Source organism: Hippocampus bargibanti, linkage group LG12 (genome assembly GCF_051943395.1).
Source record: "Hippocampus bargibanti isolate YZ-2025 linkage group LG12, ASM5194339v1, whole genome shotgun sequence".
NCBI lineage: Eukaryota > Metazoa > Chordata > Actinopteri > Syngnathiformes > Syngnathidae > Hippocampus > Hippocampus bargibanti.
The window spans coordinates 10916739-10933105 of record NC_142745.1 but is presented as its reverse complement, the minus strand read 5'-3'; the positions used below and the strand labels follow the sequence as shown (position 1 = coordinate 10933105).

At 40.8% G+C, this 16367-nt stretch overlaps 2 protein-coding genes across 3 annotated transcripts; both read right to left on the bottom strand.

The window, feature by feature from the left end:
* Positions 1–235: 235 nt before the first annotated feature.
* Positions 236–3857, bottom strand: timm17a (translocase of inner mitochondrial membrane 17 homolog A (yeast)). The gene is made up of 6 exons (XM_089011035.1): positions 3791–3857; positions 2546–2645; positions 2231–2294; positions 2030–2158; positions 1838–1948; positions 236–1626 (listed from the first exon to the last, which is right to left on the bottom strand). The coding sequence occupies exons 1-6, from the start codon at positions 3814–3816 to the stop codon at positions 1550–1552; spliced, it is 507 nt and encodes a 168-aa protein (XP_088867161.1). The 5' UTR covers positions 3817–3857; the 3' UTR covers positions 236–1549.
* A 1576-nt stretch (positions 3858–5433) lies between these two features.
* lmod1b (leiomodin 1b (smooth muscle)) lies at positions 5434–16156 on the bottom strand. 2 transcript variants are annotated; one of them, XM_089011031.1, is made up of 5 exons: positions 16104–16156; positions 15743–15977; positions 11335–12629; positions 8904–9213; positions 5434–8457 (listed from the first exon to the last, which is right to left on the bottom strand). In XM_089011031.1, exons 1-5 carry the CDS (start codon positions 16154–16156, stop codon positions 8431–8433), a joined length of 1920 nt encoding a protein of 639 aa, XP_088867157.1. In that variant the 3' UTR covers positions 5434–8430. The 2 variants fall into 2 exon arrangements, with proteins under 2 accessions (XP_088867157.1, XP_088867156.1); XM_089011030.1 differs by having other exon boundaries at positions 15743–16109.
* Between the last annotated feature and the right edge of the window lie 211 nt (positions 16157–16367).

The window sequence follows — 16367 nt, the reverse complement described above, 5'->3', positions numbered from 1 at the left end:
TTATGTATGCTTTTCTTCAGGTGTACATTTTATTTTGCATTTTAAGCTCTTGTAAAGCGTCTTTGAGTGTGATGAAAAGCGGTTTCAAATTACATAAATGTGTCACTAAAAACACATGCGATGTAATGCAGTAGTCTGATTTGTGGCGGTTGCCCTCTAGTGGTTAATTTCATAATCTCCCATCTTCCACAAAATATAAACATTTTTCTCTACCATACTAAATGAAAAGACACACTAAAACACATTTCTGTTTATTGTATTATAGTACAATCTCTAATCGAGATTGAATACAGGATGTAACTACCCCTTGCATGAGTTCCATCATTCAGTTGCAGTGCTTTTTTTTTTGCAATCATGCCTTTCCCTCCTGTCACTTTTGCATTTTAAATGCAAAAAAAACATCTGCATAAAACTCCCATTTGACTCATTACATTGTAAAAATAAATACATTTGATTGAAACCAACTGGAGTCATTGTATTATACGCAACAAGAGACCTCGGCTAGCTCAAGCATGTTCTATTTAAGGCAAATGAGTAAATACAAAGGGGAGCCTTAAACGTATACACAGTACACTATAGTATAATAAATTAATCATGCTTTGTGTTCTTTCCATTCCATCGTCAACCAGATCGACCTGCGGCTACAAATATTCATCCCCCCCTCCCAAAAAAAAAAAAAAGACTGAGTACAGCGGAACCTTCCAATATGAATGCGAGTTTGACCAAAAGTGCTGCAAAAGTCAAAAATCACTTTTTAGGAAACTGTTATAAAGGGTATACTGCGGTAATGATAACCACAGAAACAGAAAATGGAATTTTCACTACACAAGGGATGTGTTACAAATTATGTTATTACAGTATCATCTTTTTATTCCATTTGTGGTTTTTGTCTAACTCCTGAAAAGCTTGGCAGCTGCTGGCATATTTTAACATGCATGTGTTTTTTTTGTACTTTCCTTTTCACCACAACAAAATATCACAAAGGGGATGGCTGTTTGGAATCATGAGAAGAAAAAAAAAAACACAAATCACAAAATCGACACTAGACAGAAGCAAAATATAGCAATAAAGCTAATGCTAAAGTGGCTAATGACAACTAGTGAGGGACTTTTGTGCTTTCAGGAAAAACTCCATTTTAAAAGGAAACCATTGCCAAGATTAATGTTGGATGTAAAAACCTAGTTGTGTGTTTTTTTTTAAATAAAATTCCATACATCCATTTTTGTAGTTTTGCCTCTTTAATTTGTGTGTGTGTGTGTGTGTGTGTGTGTGTGTGTGTGTGTGTGTGTGTGTACCTTCTTTTGCAGGTTCCGCTGTACATCTGGGGGAGGGGGGGGGGGGTAATTTTTTTTTTAATGAAAATGAAGATGTCACTGTGCAGTCTCAGTTCATCATATGGTGCGGGCAGAGGTGTATTTGTCTTTATGGTTACTGGTGTGTGTGTGTGTGTGTGTGCGCCATCTCCATTTCCGCTTTGTAACTCCCACAAAGAAAAAAAAAACAAAAAAAAAAAACAAAAAAAAACTTGGGTGAGAAGCAACCAGTCCTTTCACTGATATTGTCGGTAGTCTCCAAAGGGTGCGGAGGGCATGGGGGCGGGTGCTGGCTCCTCTGCAAACTGAGGGCCTGAAACACAAACACAAATTAAGTTGTTTGCAGGGATGCATCTGGGAATTTTTATTTTTTTTATAACAAAAACAAAAAATAACATCTATGTGAATATGTAAGGAATACGTTAAAAATATGCACTTAAAAAACAAAGAATCTACTCAAGCAATAAGTCATCAAACAAACGTACAAAGTGATATCACAACAAATAAACTGTGGTCCAACTTGCCTGTCGGAAATTGCGAGGAGGCAAACCTAGACAGCATAATCCCGGCGCCCTCTATCAAGGCGAGTAGAATGCCCCCCATAGCCGCAGAGCCCACCATAGCCACCGGGCCATCTGCAAAAAAAGGGTCGGTTCAACGCTCAAAGAACACAAGTGTATGGAGGCCAACGTGGGCGGGATCTTTTGGAGACTAACTTCTGGCGGCGAGGATGGCTCCCGTCATAGCGCCGCTCGTGATGGAGTTCCAGGGATCCTCCTTCCCGCGGACCTTCACCAGGCCGCAGTCGATCATGGAGAAGAGGCCTCCCCACACTGCAAAGCTACCTTAAAGAACACCAGACATTGTTGGTAGCTGGGAAGAACATTGTTCTTCCTTAAATCTTAACTAAATCTTACCTCCAAGCTGTGGAGCTCTGGTCTTGATAGCAGTCATGCTGCCTTTCATTCTGTGATTCATTCCCTACAGAACACAGCGTCAATAAATACACTTAAGGGACAGCCGACATCTCCGGGCAAATTGTGTCCATAATTTGTAAAATGGCTTCAAATGACTTCTACTGAGCGGATTTTACAAAGATTCCACCGCATATAGCTATATTTTACGTTTTAAGACATTCAGGAAGTCTTGTGATAATGGTGATTATTTCAATGAAACAACTAGAGAAAAGTCATCATGAGATTACACAGTACAGTTGTTGTGAGTGGTTTTACCGAGGGTGCATTCCTGAAGCCTTTTACTGCTTGGAATATTCCACCTCCAATGGCCCCCATGGTGAACGCACCTCCACAGTCGTCCACAATCCTCCAGGGACTGAAAAGAACGTGTAATAATTACATTTCTAAGTATAGGAAAACATAGCTGATTTGAGAGCATTGTAAAAATATTCAAATTATTCGAATTATTTCATTACAAAAAAATGTGTCTACTAGACTCATTTTTCAATATGAGCTAAGGCTAATGCAGGCGTGCGCACCACTCACTCATTTCACATTGAAACGAAAGTGTAGTGTATCTCAACAGCACATCTACAAATCACCAACACACAAAGTTATGTTTAGATGTTGCTTAATTTAATATAGCATACCCAGCTAGTTAAAATGCATTGCGGTGCCTTAACAAATGGTCAAGAATAGACACAGCCGCCGCATTATTGACCAAATGGTCAGAAAATAAACACGTAACAAGGACACTCAAACAGAAACTGCAAATGTCCAGTCAAACTTGCCTCACGCGAATGTCATTATTTCATGATTCAAGCATTAAAGAAAATACAAACACTCAAATACTTAATTCTAGAAGTATTCTAGTGCGGCAGTCTTAATTCAGAAATTCACCTAATTGCCATTGGAGAAGCATATCCGATTTGTATTCAAGGACTATGGATGCATAGCAAAGTAGCTAATGTGCAAGATATGATGTGACCGAGCGAGTCTGCAACAATATTTATGATTTACTTGACACTGAGGGGGGACTCGATTTGACTTATTTGGCATGTAAATGAAACTTTACAGTTATTGGAAGCTTCGAAGAAGGGATTTAAACATATATTAAAACGTTGTTGGCATATTGTGTCATGTTGTGCAAACAGGTGCTTAGCTTATCAAACACCTATAGCTAATTCGTCCTCATTATATGCGCCCAATATGTCACATTCGTCGCATTGCAATCTACAACCAAACAGTGAGCAAAGTTATCTAAAAATTACGCGATGACATCTTAATTTGTATCAGAAGAGGGGCAAGTCCGCAAGGTCATCACAACGTGCGTTCACTCACGATGGCATGCGGCTAACACAATGTAACGTCAGATTAGCATCCGTGCTCACAACAGTAAACAACGCTATGTCTGCCGAGTCTCGTGGGGGAAAAATAAGACAAACTTGCTTGAATGAGATCCTACACAATGCTGCGTGAAAGGAATAAAAATCCATTATGATATCCCCTCAAATGACTCACCACGGCTCTCTGGCATATTCCTCCATTTTGTTCTTCTGCAGTTACCACTCGTGCCGTGTGTGACGACAGAGTAACGTAATGACGCAACGTTCGGTGTTTAAAGGGGCCTCACCAGTTGAATCAGCAATGGTAGAAAAAAAGACTACTATACTGTACAATAAAAAGCAAATATTCGCGTGAATAAAACCTCTTATACGTTTATTAGTATTTCACATTTATGTGCCTTTCGTGTTCTTTCTGTTTTTTTCACACAATTATTTTTGCTATATTGTCATGTGAAATGTAAATGTCTCCACTGCGAAACGAATAAAGGTACATCCAATCCAATGCAACCCAATGTCATTTATCAGTCTTTTCCTTATTACGGTACTTTTTATTATTATGTGATTAACATTTAAAAGAAAAAATATATGTACCCCACAGAATTTTCCTGGCGTATTGTTGAATAAAAATATACAATTAAAATATTTATGAATATAAATCGCACAACCAATCTCTTTTATGCATAAAAAAAACTAAGAAAATGGACATAGATAGATAGGTTCGTGTACCACATGTCCAAAGTCCGGCCCGGGGGCCAAATGCGGCCGCTGGACAAATTTCATCCGTCCCGCAGCCTCCGTCATAAAATCAATAACGTATGGTATTAGAATTAATACATTGGGCAGGAGTTCTGTGACTTGCGTGTGCTCACTACTGACATCTAGAGGCTCAATTAGGAGCAGCAAATTAGTATTGAGTAATTGACAGAAAGAGCCCCCCAATTTTCTAAAATGGCGATAATTGAATATGTTAATTATAGTGTTTAAAAAGGTGAAGTTAGGTGAATATTCAATTTTTTTCAATGTCAATTCAATGTTGATATGGATGTTTCAAATGAACCAAAACACATGCTTAAGATAGCTGAATTAAAAAAAACAAAAAAAACAAAAATGTGAAACATAGAATGGCTCGCCGAAATGTATTTACATTATTATATACTATTATATGTAAAGAACCTCCGCCAAGGCCCCTCCCCCCAGACATTTTTAACATACCAAATCTTGCCCCCTTTGAAAAAGGTTTGGACACCCCTGTTGTAATACTTTGGAAACCATTTTCCAGGATTGACTACACTAGCCCAAATTTTTGTCTGTGCATATTTTTAAACTGTGTATGTCATAGCACACACACACTCCCCAATGTTTTCATTCCTTCCCAATCAAAAATTGTTGCTGGTCAGAGGAACAGCAGACAGAGAACAGCGACAGACTGGCCAACAGCCGGTTATTAGGAATCACAACGGAATGAATTACAGCCAGAGCCTCCATTGAAGAAATGACCAAATATAGACATTTGGTGAGATGTAAACTGGCCTTCTGCTGCCGTTCTTCTTCTTGTCTCCACACTAGACAGCTTCCACCCTGCTCACTTCAGCAAACAAACTTGACTAAACAATCAACGTGATACTTTGGAATAGATGTGAACAGAGCCTTTCAAAGGTTGTGGTGGCAATGAAGTAAAAATGAACGACTTATAGCTAATGTATGCATCTTTCGGATAAATGGAATTTCCTCAAAAATCGTGAATGAAGTGAAAGAGATACAGACATTGAGTCAAAATGAGAGGAATTAATCTGTTGTTATGACAATCACAAACAGTATCTTTGTCATTTTTGACAGGCAATTAAAGAAAATATTTTAATATACGTATTTCCTTTTTTTATCCAAACACAAATATTAAAACATATAATTATGTTTCATAATTTAGAAACTCTGTGATTTTTCTCAGCAATAGGATCCAGAGTAAATGACATTAGGATCTGCTCAGTAGCTTATCACATATTAGGCATTTGCAGTTAAACAAGTCTATGACAAAAAATGACCCCCAAAAATAAATAAATTCGATAGATAGATAGATAGATAGATAGATAGATAGATAGATAGATAGATAGATAGATAGATAGATAGATAGATAGATAGATAGAATGTTCTTGTACATTTTAAAAACACTGATCCAAATTATTATGGATAGACATCCCAGTGTACATCCCATAGTACAAAAATGTGCATTTTTCCTAATTTGATCTTTTTATTTAAAAAAATCCAATCCTGATTATGATTATTTTTATAATCCGAAATAGTTATGAATCGTTGAAACATTTTTATTCAATTAATAAAATTAATACAATCTTTCGATCTTCACAGTCCGATATATAAGAATAAAAAAACATCAGTAAAATATATTTTTTAAATGGGGCTGATAACACAATGCTCAGAAAATGTTGAATTTTTAAATAAATGCTGCTAATAACCAAACTAATTGGCATCAAATTGCTTTTCGGGAGTGAACGTCAACGTAGCAAAGCATTTTATTGAAGAGATACAGGCTCCGTAAGAAAGTTGTGTCATCACAAAATTGAGAAAAAAAATAAATCTAGGGTACACAAAGAACAAGTGCCATAATGTCATTAAAGATAAGACATTCACTCAAAAGTTATCAGTCGACGAAGCTTGATATCAACATTAAAGGACAACCGACGTCTCCGGACAAGTTGTGTCCATAATTTGTAAAATGGCTTCAAATGACTTCTACTGAGCGTATTTTACAAAGATTCCACCGCATATAGCTATATTTTACGTTTTAAGACTCGCTCTGAATATTCCGGAAGTCTTGTTTTTGAGTTGGTGACGAGTCCTCACCCTACGTCACTGAAGGAATGCCCCCGACCGAAAAAAGGACATATTGTAGCAGTCCTTCCATCACGTCAATGCATTTTGCTGTACTTTGGTCTGAAAACGTCATGTAGGACCAAAAACAGGCAGAAGAGGGTGAGAAAGCTCCATGTAAGGAATGAATCAGCCTGTCGAAACGGGCTGTTTAATTGCTTACACGGCTTTGTCACCATTTTCTGCCTTTTTTGGGTGCGACATTTCCCACCCCTGATGCCTCAAAATGACACAGAATAAATTCTTTAATCGGTTGCAAACATGTATGCTTTCTTCTTCAGAACTATTTAAATCATATTCATAACTGGATGAGGAACAAGAAAGCATATTCTCCAAATCTGAAGCCATTGTTTTGATTCGTGAGCAAGGCAAGACGTCTTGCCGTGACACCACGAACATGGGGGCGGGACCTTCTGAAACTGGCCACTTCCGGTTTCAAATTGAAATACGTTTTGGACACTTTCAGTCATTTTTATTGGTGTTTTGCATTTGACTAAAAATATCATACTGCGTGTTTTGGGTATTTTAGATGCTATAAAACGTTTTTCTGACGTCAGGAAACAAAAAAGTGACGTCGGTTGTCCTTTAAAGACAAATACTGTAGCCACATAACATGTACGTTACATTAGATTATTAATGACGCTAGCTAAAATGATTCTGTACAATAATGTACTTGTGAATTTGCACTTCCTGATAACTCCTTCGTAGCGCTTTTCCAAATCAACTTGGCCTGAGATTTGTTGAGACTTGGTGTTTCATGCTCTTTTTCCCGAAATCACATTAAGTTGTTGGTTTTTTTTTTCAATTGGGCTGTTATGACGGTGTATTCCCTGATGTTTTCATCCCTGTTTGGACAGATTGACCGACAGTGGTTCAAATGATAAATTCAAGCACTTTTCCCCGATTCCGCACAAGCTTGTAGGGATTATACTGCGGTATTAAGAGTGCTAAGAAGATTTTTTTATTTCTGGATCAATCTTTATAAAATGACAGACATCCATTTTCGGGGTTCAAAGTTATTATTTTCTGTAGATATGTTTAACTCATTCGCTGCCAGACGAGTGCAAAAATGTGTTCACTCCAGTTCCGGGCTTCTTGTCATTGTCACTCAAATTCCAGGATTCACAGAATATTGAATTTTAGGACTACATCAACATTCAATGTAGCATAAGAAACCTTAGACTCTCTTCTTTCATTAGAAACAATGAGTTAATTCTTAAATTATATGGGTTTGGAGTTATATGAGCTTGAAATGAGGGCAGCTGTCCAAAATACAATGCAATACATCCATATTGGTTTATATAGCGCTTTAACAACAGCTGAAGCTGGAACAAAGTGCTAACATGGAAAAAACGAAAATGCTGCCCTCTTGTGGAGAGAAAAAAAAACATTGCCAGAGGCCATGGCCAGTGCTTTATCGGCATCCGAAAGAGAAAAAACAAAACTCGAATAAATTTGGCAATGGCGCTCGACGTCATATTTTCAATTCCCGAATAAATTTGCGAATGGCAGTGAGTGAGTTAAGTATGTGCTGTGTTTTGTTGGCTATTTCAAGAAATTGCAGTAATAAAGTTGTGTTTTTTTTCTCCTCATTCCAAGTGTACACCATTTTCGCTATTTCTCAGGCACAGACAATATGTTGTATAATGGACTTCATCTAGAACCTATTAGTGCAAATGACCAACAAAGAGCGATATGAATCCATGACCTCAAAACGGACAAGTAGCCAGAGACCATCGTGGCCCCTTGTTCTCCATTAGGGTCCTTTGGTCCAGTATTACGTGAGGAAGTACTCAAGATAAAAGGACGGCCTCATCGTCAAAAACTGTAATTCTCGCAAGATGGACCCGAGTCCCCAAGGGAAAGGTTTGTCCTTTTGTGGCGATATAACGTTCAATCGCGTTTCTTATGTTCCAGATGCTACTCGGAACATCACTGCAGCCACTTGGGTACAGGCACCTGTCGGAAGAAGAAAAACAGGTTCAGAATGTGGAAACAATACTAATACTAATACTAATACTAATACTAATACTAATACTAATACTAATACTAGTAACAATTACAATAATAATAATAATAATAATAATAATAATAATAATAATCCATTTCATTTATAAGTGCCTTTCAAAACTCTCAAGGTCATTTTACAGTCACAGGATCAGTTTTTCTGCGGGTGAGCAGCGGCAGCCACACACGCCAGCGTTCATTCAACGCGAAAGTAACTCAAATAGATAGAAAGCTAGCTAGCCAATCAATAGCCAACAGATACCTAAAGTGCAGCTTTATTATAGAAACGTGGGGTTTCTCGACACACTTCTGCCCCTGTGAAATCTAGGGCACAAAAACGGGGTTTGTATCCTCGATTTCATTATTCTGATCCGTTCTCTTAACAACAATGGTGGTACCTTCTTGAGTTGTTGGATGTTGCTCCCCCTAATGGAGGCGAGCAGCTGATCCCTGGAGTTCTTTGCACCCCCTTTGTTTTTCCCATCCAAGCTCCTCCGCGAAACCGGAGTCAAAGAGTTCCTCAAGGAGTCCACTTCCAGCATGAGAGGCGGAGGAGGTGGGGGACCACCCCCAGGTGGAGGTGGAGGCGGAGGCGGTGGTGGAGCAGCCCCAGGTCCCTTCTTAGGGCTCAGTTTAGGCGAAGGCATGGGTGAAGGCATGGGGGATGGTTTCGGAGATGCCTTTGGAGAGTTCCACGTGGTGGAATTTCTGCAATACAGAAAATGACTGAGTATTATTATACATGCTCAGCTGTGGGGCGATTGCGTTTTTTTTGGGGGGGGGCTGTAATGGCCTCCTAGCATTTTCACAGCCCCGCTTTGTTTAGCACAAGGTTGGAGCTGTTGGACAGTCTAGGGCTGGATGGATGCATGGCTTGAGGAGCCAGCGAGAAGAACGGAGCGTCAGCGCAGAGCGCCGATGCGTATGTGGGATTGTCGCGGCCTGGAATTTAAGCGGATTTACGTGGGACAGGAGATCGCATTTGTCAATGGATGCTACAGCTTTGAATTTGCTTTCAACATTTAGTTTGGCGCGGACGTACACATTTCACCATGACGTCCCTGATCCACTGGTGAAAAGGAGGCTTTGATCCTGTCCTCATTCATCTAGAACTTCTTCATGCAACAAAACGGGTGCAGAAAGTGCTTAAGATTGCATGACTGTGACTTGTCATATTATTTGTTATTTAGTTGTTTTTGTTCTCTTGACTTCAAGATGGCGCCGTGAGAGTGGCTGCCTTTACAGCAGCTCCTGTATTTTGGTTTTCTACTTCTTCCTTTGATTTCCTCATACTTTCAACACTTTGCTGCTGTGAAATGTACATTTCTCCACTGCAAGACGAATAAAGGCTAATCCAATATCAGTTACCTATACTTAAAAGGAAACAACACTGGCACAAATATGCTAATTGTTAGCTCGTGTGCCAGTGGACTTTACTGTACATAATGCAATATGGACCTGAATATGTTTCTTTAAGTAGTGTGGCCTTGCGAGCGACATCAGTGGCTGAAGTCGGTCAGGACAGCTCATTCAGTCTGGATGAGTGGGAGTCTGTAGTGTGATGTTATTTTGAATTTGTATGTTCAACTATTTGATGCATCCAGGTAAGAAAGTGTGTTATTAAATTGTGCTTTATACTTTATAAACATAACTCAAAGATGGTTTTTGTTTTGGCCCGGTAGTTGAGTGGTTAGCACGGCCACTTCACACTGCAGAGGTCATCAGTTCTAGACCCGGTCCGGCCTCTTTGTGTGGAGTTTGCATGTTCTCCACGGGTTGGTTTCCTCCGGATACTGTGGTTTCCTCCCACATACAAAAACATGCATGGGAGGATGTTTGAACACTCCAGATTGTCAGTAGGTGTCCATGGATGGTTGTTCGTCACAGTGTGCCAAACGATTGGCTGATAACCAATTCAGGGTGTCCCCTGCCTCGTGCCCAAAGACGGCTGGGATAGGCTCCAGCGCCACCCCGCACCCCTATTGAAGACTGAGCACTCTGGAAAATGGATGGATGGATTGGTCATGCTGCAACAATGCAATGAAATGGGCTTGCTCCCTCTGGGGTGTTTACCTCAGCCAGGGGAAGGAACGTATGGTTCCTTCAGATGTTTTTTTTAGGAATCCCACTTACCCTTCTAGACAGTCCTTGCCGGTATGTAATAATAATAAGAGTAATACATTTAATTTATAAGCGCCTTTCAAAACTCTCAAGGTCACTTTACAGTCACGGGATAAAGTTTGTCTGTGGGTGAGCAGCGGCAGCCGCATGGGCCAGCGTTCACTCAACCGGAATAATTCAAATAGATAGAAAGCTAGCTAGATAGCTAATAGCTAGCCATCTCGCTAATAGATAGCTAGATAGCTAATGTGTTCCCTGACTCAAATAGCTAGCTTGCTAGACAGCTAATAGCTAGCCAGATATCTAATATAGAGCCAGATCGCCAGCTAATAGCTAGCCAGATAGACAGCTAATAGCTAGACAGCTAAACAGCTAAAAGCTGGCCAGCTAGACAGCCAACAGCTAGCTAGATAAATAGCTAACAGCCAGCTAGATAGATAGATAGATAGGTAATAGCTAGATAGCCAACCAGATAGATAGCTAATCGATAGCAAGCCAGCCTGCAAATAGCCAGCTCGCTAGCTAGATAGCTCATATGTTCTCTGACTTTACTTGAAGATTGTATGTAGACCTCAGTGGTCATTTGCTACCCACAATTAAACAAAACAATCCCCTTTGATTTGGGGGGTATGTCATCGATCGATGCTATTTGCGGTAGGAATGACTCCCTATCACGGATTATTAGACAACGCAATTCCTACGACACACCTATGAGAGCCTCCACTACCAGGCTTGGGCACCTCCAAAGTCTCCTTCTTGTCAGTTCCATTTCCAGCCTGGGCCTGCTTCTGCTCTTGTAAACGCCTTTGACGCTGGCGGTCCATGTTACGACTTAATATGTTAGTAGTGGTCATTCTGGGCCCGGCCAGTTCAAAGTGGTAGCCCAGTTTCAGCAAGGTGGTGTTCTCTTTCAACACTTTGATCATCTCCATTTCTGTCTTGCCTCCGCAGATGTGCCGCTGGTTCTGGAAGCGGAGCTCGGTGAGGGTGGTGTTATAGCGAAGTGCTTGTATGAGGGCCAGGATGCCCTTGCCGGTGAGATGGTTGGAGTCCAAGTTGATGCTGGTGACGCTGGAGTTGTGGTGCAAGGTGCCGGCGACGGCGTACGCCACGTGGTCGTCGGCACGGCAGTTGGCCAGCGCCACTTTCCTGACGTGGGTGTTGCGGCGAAGCGCCTCGGCCAGTTCGATGAGCGTCTTGGTCTTGATCACCTCCGAGTTGTTGACATTGAGCTCCACCAAGGACGGGTCGTCGCCTCGGACCTGATCCAGGAGCTCGTCAAACATGCTGGCGTCTTCATCCGCGATGTCTTCCTCCTTCGTTTTGGAGGTCGGGGCAACGCAGTTGGTGAGTTTCTCTTGGGTGTCAACTTTCTCTTCTTCTACTTTCTTTTCCTTCATGTGATCGCTGTGGTTGAGCAGTTCTTCACCTTTTCTCGTTCCATCGTCCTTCACAGAGGCTTGCCGTTGCACTCTGCGAGCAACCTTCTTTTCCTTATCCGCATCCTGAGGCTTTTTCTCCTCAGGAGTCGGGTTCTCCTGCGATTTGTTTTGCTTCTCCAGCATTCTGGAAACCAGTCCCTGTGTCCTGAAACTGTTAGATCGGCGAACCCGTTCCCTGCCTACTTCCTTTTCACTCTTCTCACGTAGCCTCGAGATGATATCCTTGGTTTTGGTGTCATCCCTTCTCCTGCAGTCTTCCCTACGGGTGTCCTCCTTCTTCTTCTCTTGTAGCTTGGAAATCACGTCCCTGGTTTTGCTCTCGCGATTGTCTCTCTTCTCTGTCATCCGGTTGTCCTCACGTGCTGTTTTGTCCTTACAACCATCCTTTAAGTCTCTGGAGAGATGACTTTGCCCCGCTTTGGAGGATCCTGGAACTTTCTCGTCACCATCGTTAGCTTCCTTATCTCCTCGTCTTTGGACTTCAGTGGTGTCGTTGTACTCTTGGCTTAGGTCCGTCTTTCTCGGGTAATCCTGCTTCCGGCTTTCCTTTTTGGTTTGAGCCTGTGGGAGGGAATAAATATGAGCATGTTTAATTCGCAGTTGAATCAGACCACGGAATTTAATGAAAGCCAATTCTCAAGTGGAAGACACATGTACGGATGTATGACATTTTAATCAATTTGTTGACTTCACACATGACTAGGATTTTTTTAAACATCTGTTCATACTTCTCCTATAATGGGTGATGTTTTCCACATGACTAACACAAGACATTTCACACTTGACATCATTGACAATCATCTTTTTCCACAAAAAATACAGCTGTAATGCCCAGAGTGACCCGTGAGAGGCAGTATGGTGGGACAGGGCATTCAAATTGCAATAAATACAAAGAAGAAAAACAAGAAAAAGCTAGGCTAACATTCTTTTGCAACAATTACAGTAGTCTGTGATCTGGGCAAACTTCATGTTCACCACACAACTCAATACATAGAGACTTTTGAAATGGGCAAGTTCATTTTTTTTTCAAGGAAAATCCTTCATAACACAGTGTAGACTAATCGTTCAGGATCACATTTTAAAGTTTAGTGATTATTGGTCGGCGCCGCGAAAGTGGTTGCCTTCACAGGAGCTCCTACATTTTGTTCTTCTACGACTCCTTTTCCTTTCATAAGTTTGCTGCTGTGAATTGTGAATTTCAATAAAGTTTATCAAATCTAATAAAATTTAATATGCAATATTTATTCAAAGACCTCTTCCCAATTATCGTTTGAAACAATAGTTTGGAAAAGTTACTTAAATCCACCCTGATGATCTGTATGTGTTAACCTTGCAATCTTAGCCTTTGCGTCCCTTTACGACAGTCCGCCTTCTCATCCCTCTGCGACACGCCATGTGTGTTTATAGTGGCCATCTTTTTTTTTATATGGCTAAGGTTTGCCAAGTGTTTGATTTGTGATCCCCGACGTGAGCCAGGCAAGCGGACGCATCCTTAAAAGGCAGTGAGCATAGGAGCGATCAACCGAGGAATTCCACCAGGGCCCAGGATTATGGTGCTGGACGCCCAACCAAGTGCATAGAAACTCCTCGACAATGGCCTCAAATCAAACAAAAGATCATTTGAAAAAGGTATCTTTACATTCAAAGAGGGGGTGGGGGGGGTGGGGGGGAGGTTTGCAACGAATTCAATGTCAAATGTAATCAGGCCTCGGGGGGATAAACAATATTTTGGGCGGCCCGTTGGGGATCTGATGGATCCAGCTGGCCTTTTGCTTCAATCCGCCCACACAAACAACACACGGGACACGTGAGGTCTTAATTCAAAAAGCATCATTCGTTTTCAATAAGGCTTGTCGTCATTTGGGTCATGAGGCAGCTGGAGCTGTATCTTTTTGCTGTCGCCTTGTCTTGCATATTCCAGATGATTTTTAGCGAGAAAAGAGGGATCCAAACTGGAATGGCCCCCAAGCCACATACGAGGCATACAGTATATCCCCCCACACCCCCTAAAAAATACACAGGTAACATCCGACTTACGACCGAGTTCCGTTCCGACAAAATAGTCGTTAAGCCGAAATGATCGTAAGTCTAAATCCATTCAAAATGTTGAATAGAGACTCGGAGGCTAAATGACACGCAAACTCCCCCCTACTGGTGCCATCACATGGTCGATTGCTGTGCGAGAGTGAGATGCTGGCTGTCTGGCCTAAATTGCCCTACGCGTTGCCGGCCTGCTTGCGCGTAGAACTGAAATTTAAAAAAATCTGTAAAGTCTGTAGGTCGTGGTCGTAAGTATGGGTGGTCGTAAGTCGAGCTGGTCGTAAGTCGGATGTTTCCTGTAGATAAAAATAAAAACTCCTTCCATCCGTTTCCTATTGTGCTTGTCCTCATTAGTTATGGCTGAGCTGGAAACAATCTAAGATGAATTTTGGTGACAAAAGCAACTAATTGTTCGCTAATCAAACTACACATACAACGAAACAAGAATTTAGACTCCCAATTCATACTAATGGACAATTTACAGTCTTTAATTCAAGACGACTTTTGTTTTTGTTGTTGTTTTGACTTCAAGATGGCGCCGAGACAGTGGTTGCCATTACAGCAGCTCCTGTATTTAGTTTCTCTATTTCTTCCTTTCCTCTTCCTTTCATCACTTTGCTGCTGTGAAATGTAAATTTTTCCACTGCAAGACTATTAAAGGCTAATCCAATCCAGTATTGTCAAACATTTATATTGGCACCAAGTGGACCAGTTTTCAGTTACACTTTTCGGACGGTAAAACAAGGGGAGTGGTCAGCTAATCACATGGCACATGCAGGTAAATAACCATTCATATTGAGTCCTTAAAATAATTTGTTCTTTTTCATTGTAGTTGGTTTTTATTTTATCTTCACTTTTATTTTCAAATTCACTTAGTTGTAATTCATGTTTAGAGCAAATTTGTTTGGGAAAATTCTATGTTTTAGTTTGATTTTAATGTTTCTAAACAATATATGAGGAGTATTTGTTTGGTGCAAAATATACTAAAAAATGTCAGTACTGGTATTGTGGAATAAAAGTAAATGACCAATTCTGAAATGACAATCTGACATAGAATCCCGAAATAAATACAGCATACTGTATTTGAAATGAACCCAGGAAGTACATGTATGATATGAATGACTAAAGATAAAACTGTTATCATAGTTTTATAAATATACAGAATTGTTTTTTTTTTATTTCATTTTGTTAAAAACATTTTAACTGCGTTAGATATTTTCATTAACAATAATAAATGTGATTTAAACATAAAGGACAATTTCGAAGTCTTCAATTCCGGCTGAACCTTTGGTGGGAGAAGTGAGATGCACCCTTGATTTGGTCACATGCCAATCACGGGCACATCATTGTTACTCACACCTCTGCATAACTTCAAATTGTGAAAACCGAATATGAATATTTTCAAAATAATAATAATAATAATAATAATAATAATAATAATAATAAGAATAAATTGTATGTCTAAGCACCTTTCAAAACTCTCAAGGACAGTTTACAGATGCCGGGAGAAGAAGCAGAATAAGAAAGATCAGAGTTGAGATTCAAACCCAGAACCTCAGCACTGCGAGGCAGGCACGCCAACGCTTGAAATGCAGTATCTCAAATAATACGCCGTACAACAGGATTGACAGTACCTGGAGCGAGTCCTCTTGGTTTTTGGTGTTGGGGTAGTTGTTTTTCCCTGCGACAGGCTCGCTTTGATGGCTCACCTCACCGTCCTCCGGGCTGACGTCGGGCACTTTCATCATGTCTTTCTCCAGCTCCTCCATCTCCTCTGGAGAGAGCGTGGACAGCAAGGTATCCAGGTCCGGATCCTCACTCACCTGCCGCCCCATCCGAGTTAAGCCTCTCACCTTCCGTCTGGACATCCTTACACAAGATCTTCTTTGAAAAGTGCCAAAATAATAAATCAGGATAGCAAGTAGCTTTGAGGCCAAAATATTCCCATATGTCGCAGAAAGAGCGAGGCGTGGATCCCCCCGGTTTTGGACTCACATGCTTGCAAAGAGGGCAGCCGATGACGAAGGGCTGCTGAGAGGCTGGGACATTCCTTGGAATCCTGGGAAAGTGCATGTCCATGTTTAGAGGACGGCGCGCTCCTTTAAAGGGAATGGGAAGGGCTGCAGTTTATTGAGGTGCCAGATGAGTTAGTGTACACACAATTCCTCTCATTACACAATTGCTATTTTTGTTCATTCGGGATTTAGTTTATTTAGTTTTTTTTGTTGTTGAAGGAAGTGAGGGTTGGGAAGATCACTT

What these genes read in the sequence shown, in the direction of transcription:
- timm17a (XM_089011035.1), bottom strand. Translation starts at nt 3,816, where the DNA reads ATGGAGGAATATGCCAGAGAGCCGTG. An exon ending in CAGAGCTCCACAGCTTGGAG is followed by an intron (nt 2,159 to 2,230) that starts GTAAGATTTAGT and finishes GTGTTCTTTAAG; the next exon opens with GTAGCTTTGCAGTGTGGGGA. An exon ending in AGCCATCCTCGCCGCCAGAA is followed by an intron (nt 1,949 to 2,029) that starts GTTAGTCTCCAA and finishes CTTTTTTTGCAG; the next exon opens with ATGGCCCGGTGGCTATGGTG.
- lmod1b (XM_089011031.1), bottom strand. Translation starts at nt 16,156, where the DNA reads ATGTCCCAGCCTCTCAGCAGCCCTTCGTCATCGGCTGCCCTCTTTGCA. An exon ending in ACCAAGAGGACTCGCTCCAG is followed by an intron (nt 12,630 to 15,742) that starts GTACTGTCAATC and finishes TCCCTCCCACAG; the next exon opens with GCTCAAACCAAAAAGGAAAG. An exon ending in ACATCCAACAACTCAAGAAG is followed by an intron (nt 8,458 to 8,903) that starts GTACCACCATTG and finishes TTCTTCCGACAG; the next exon opens with GTGCCTGTACCCAAGTGGCT.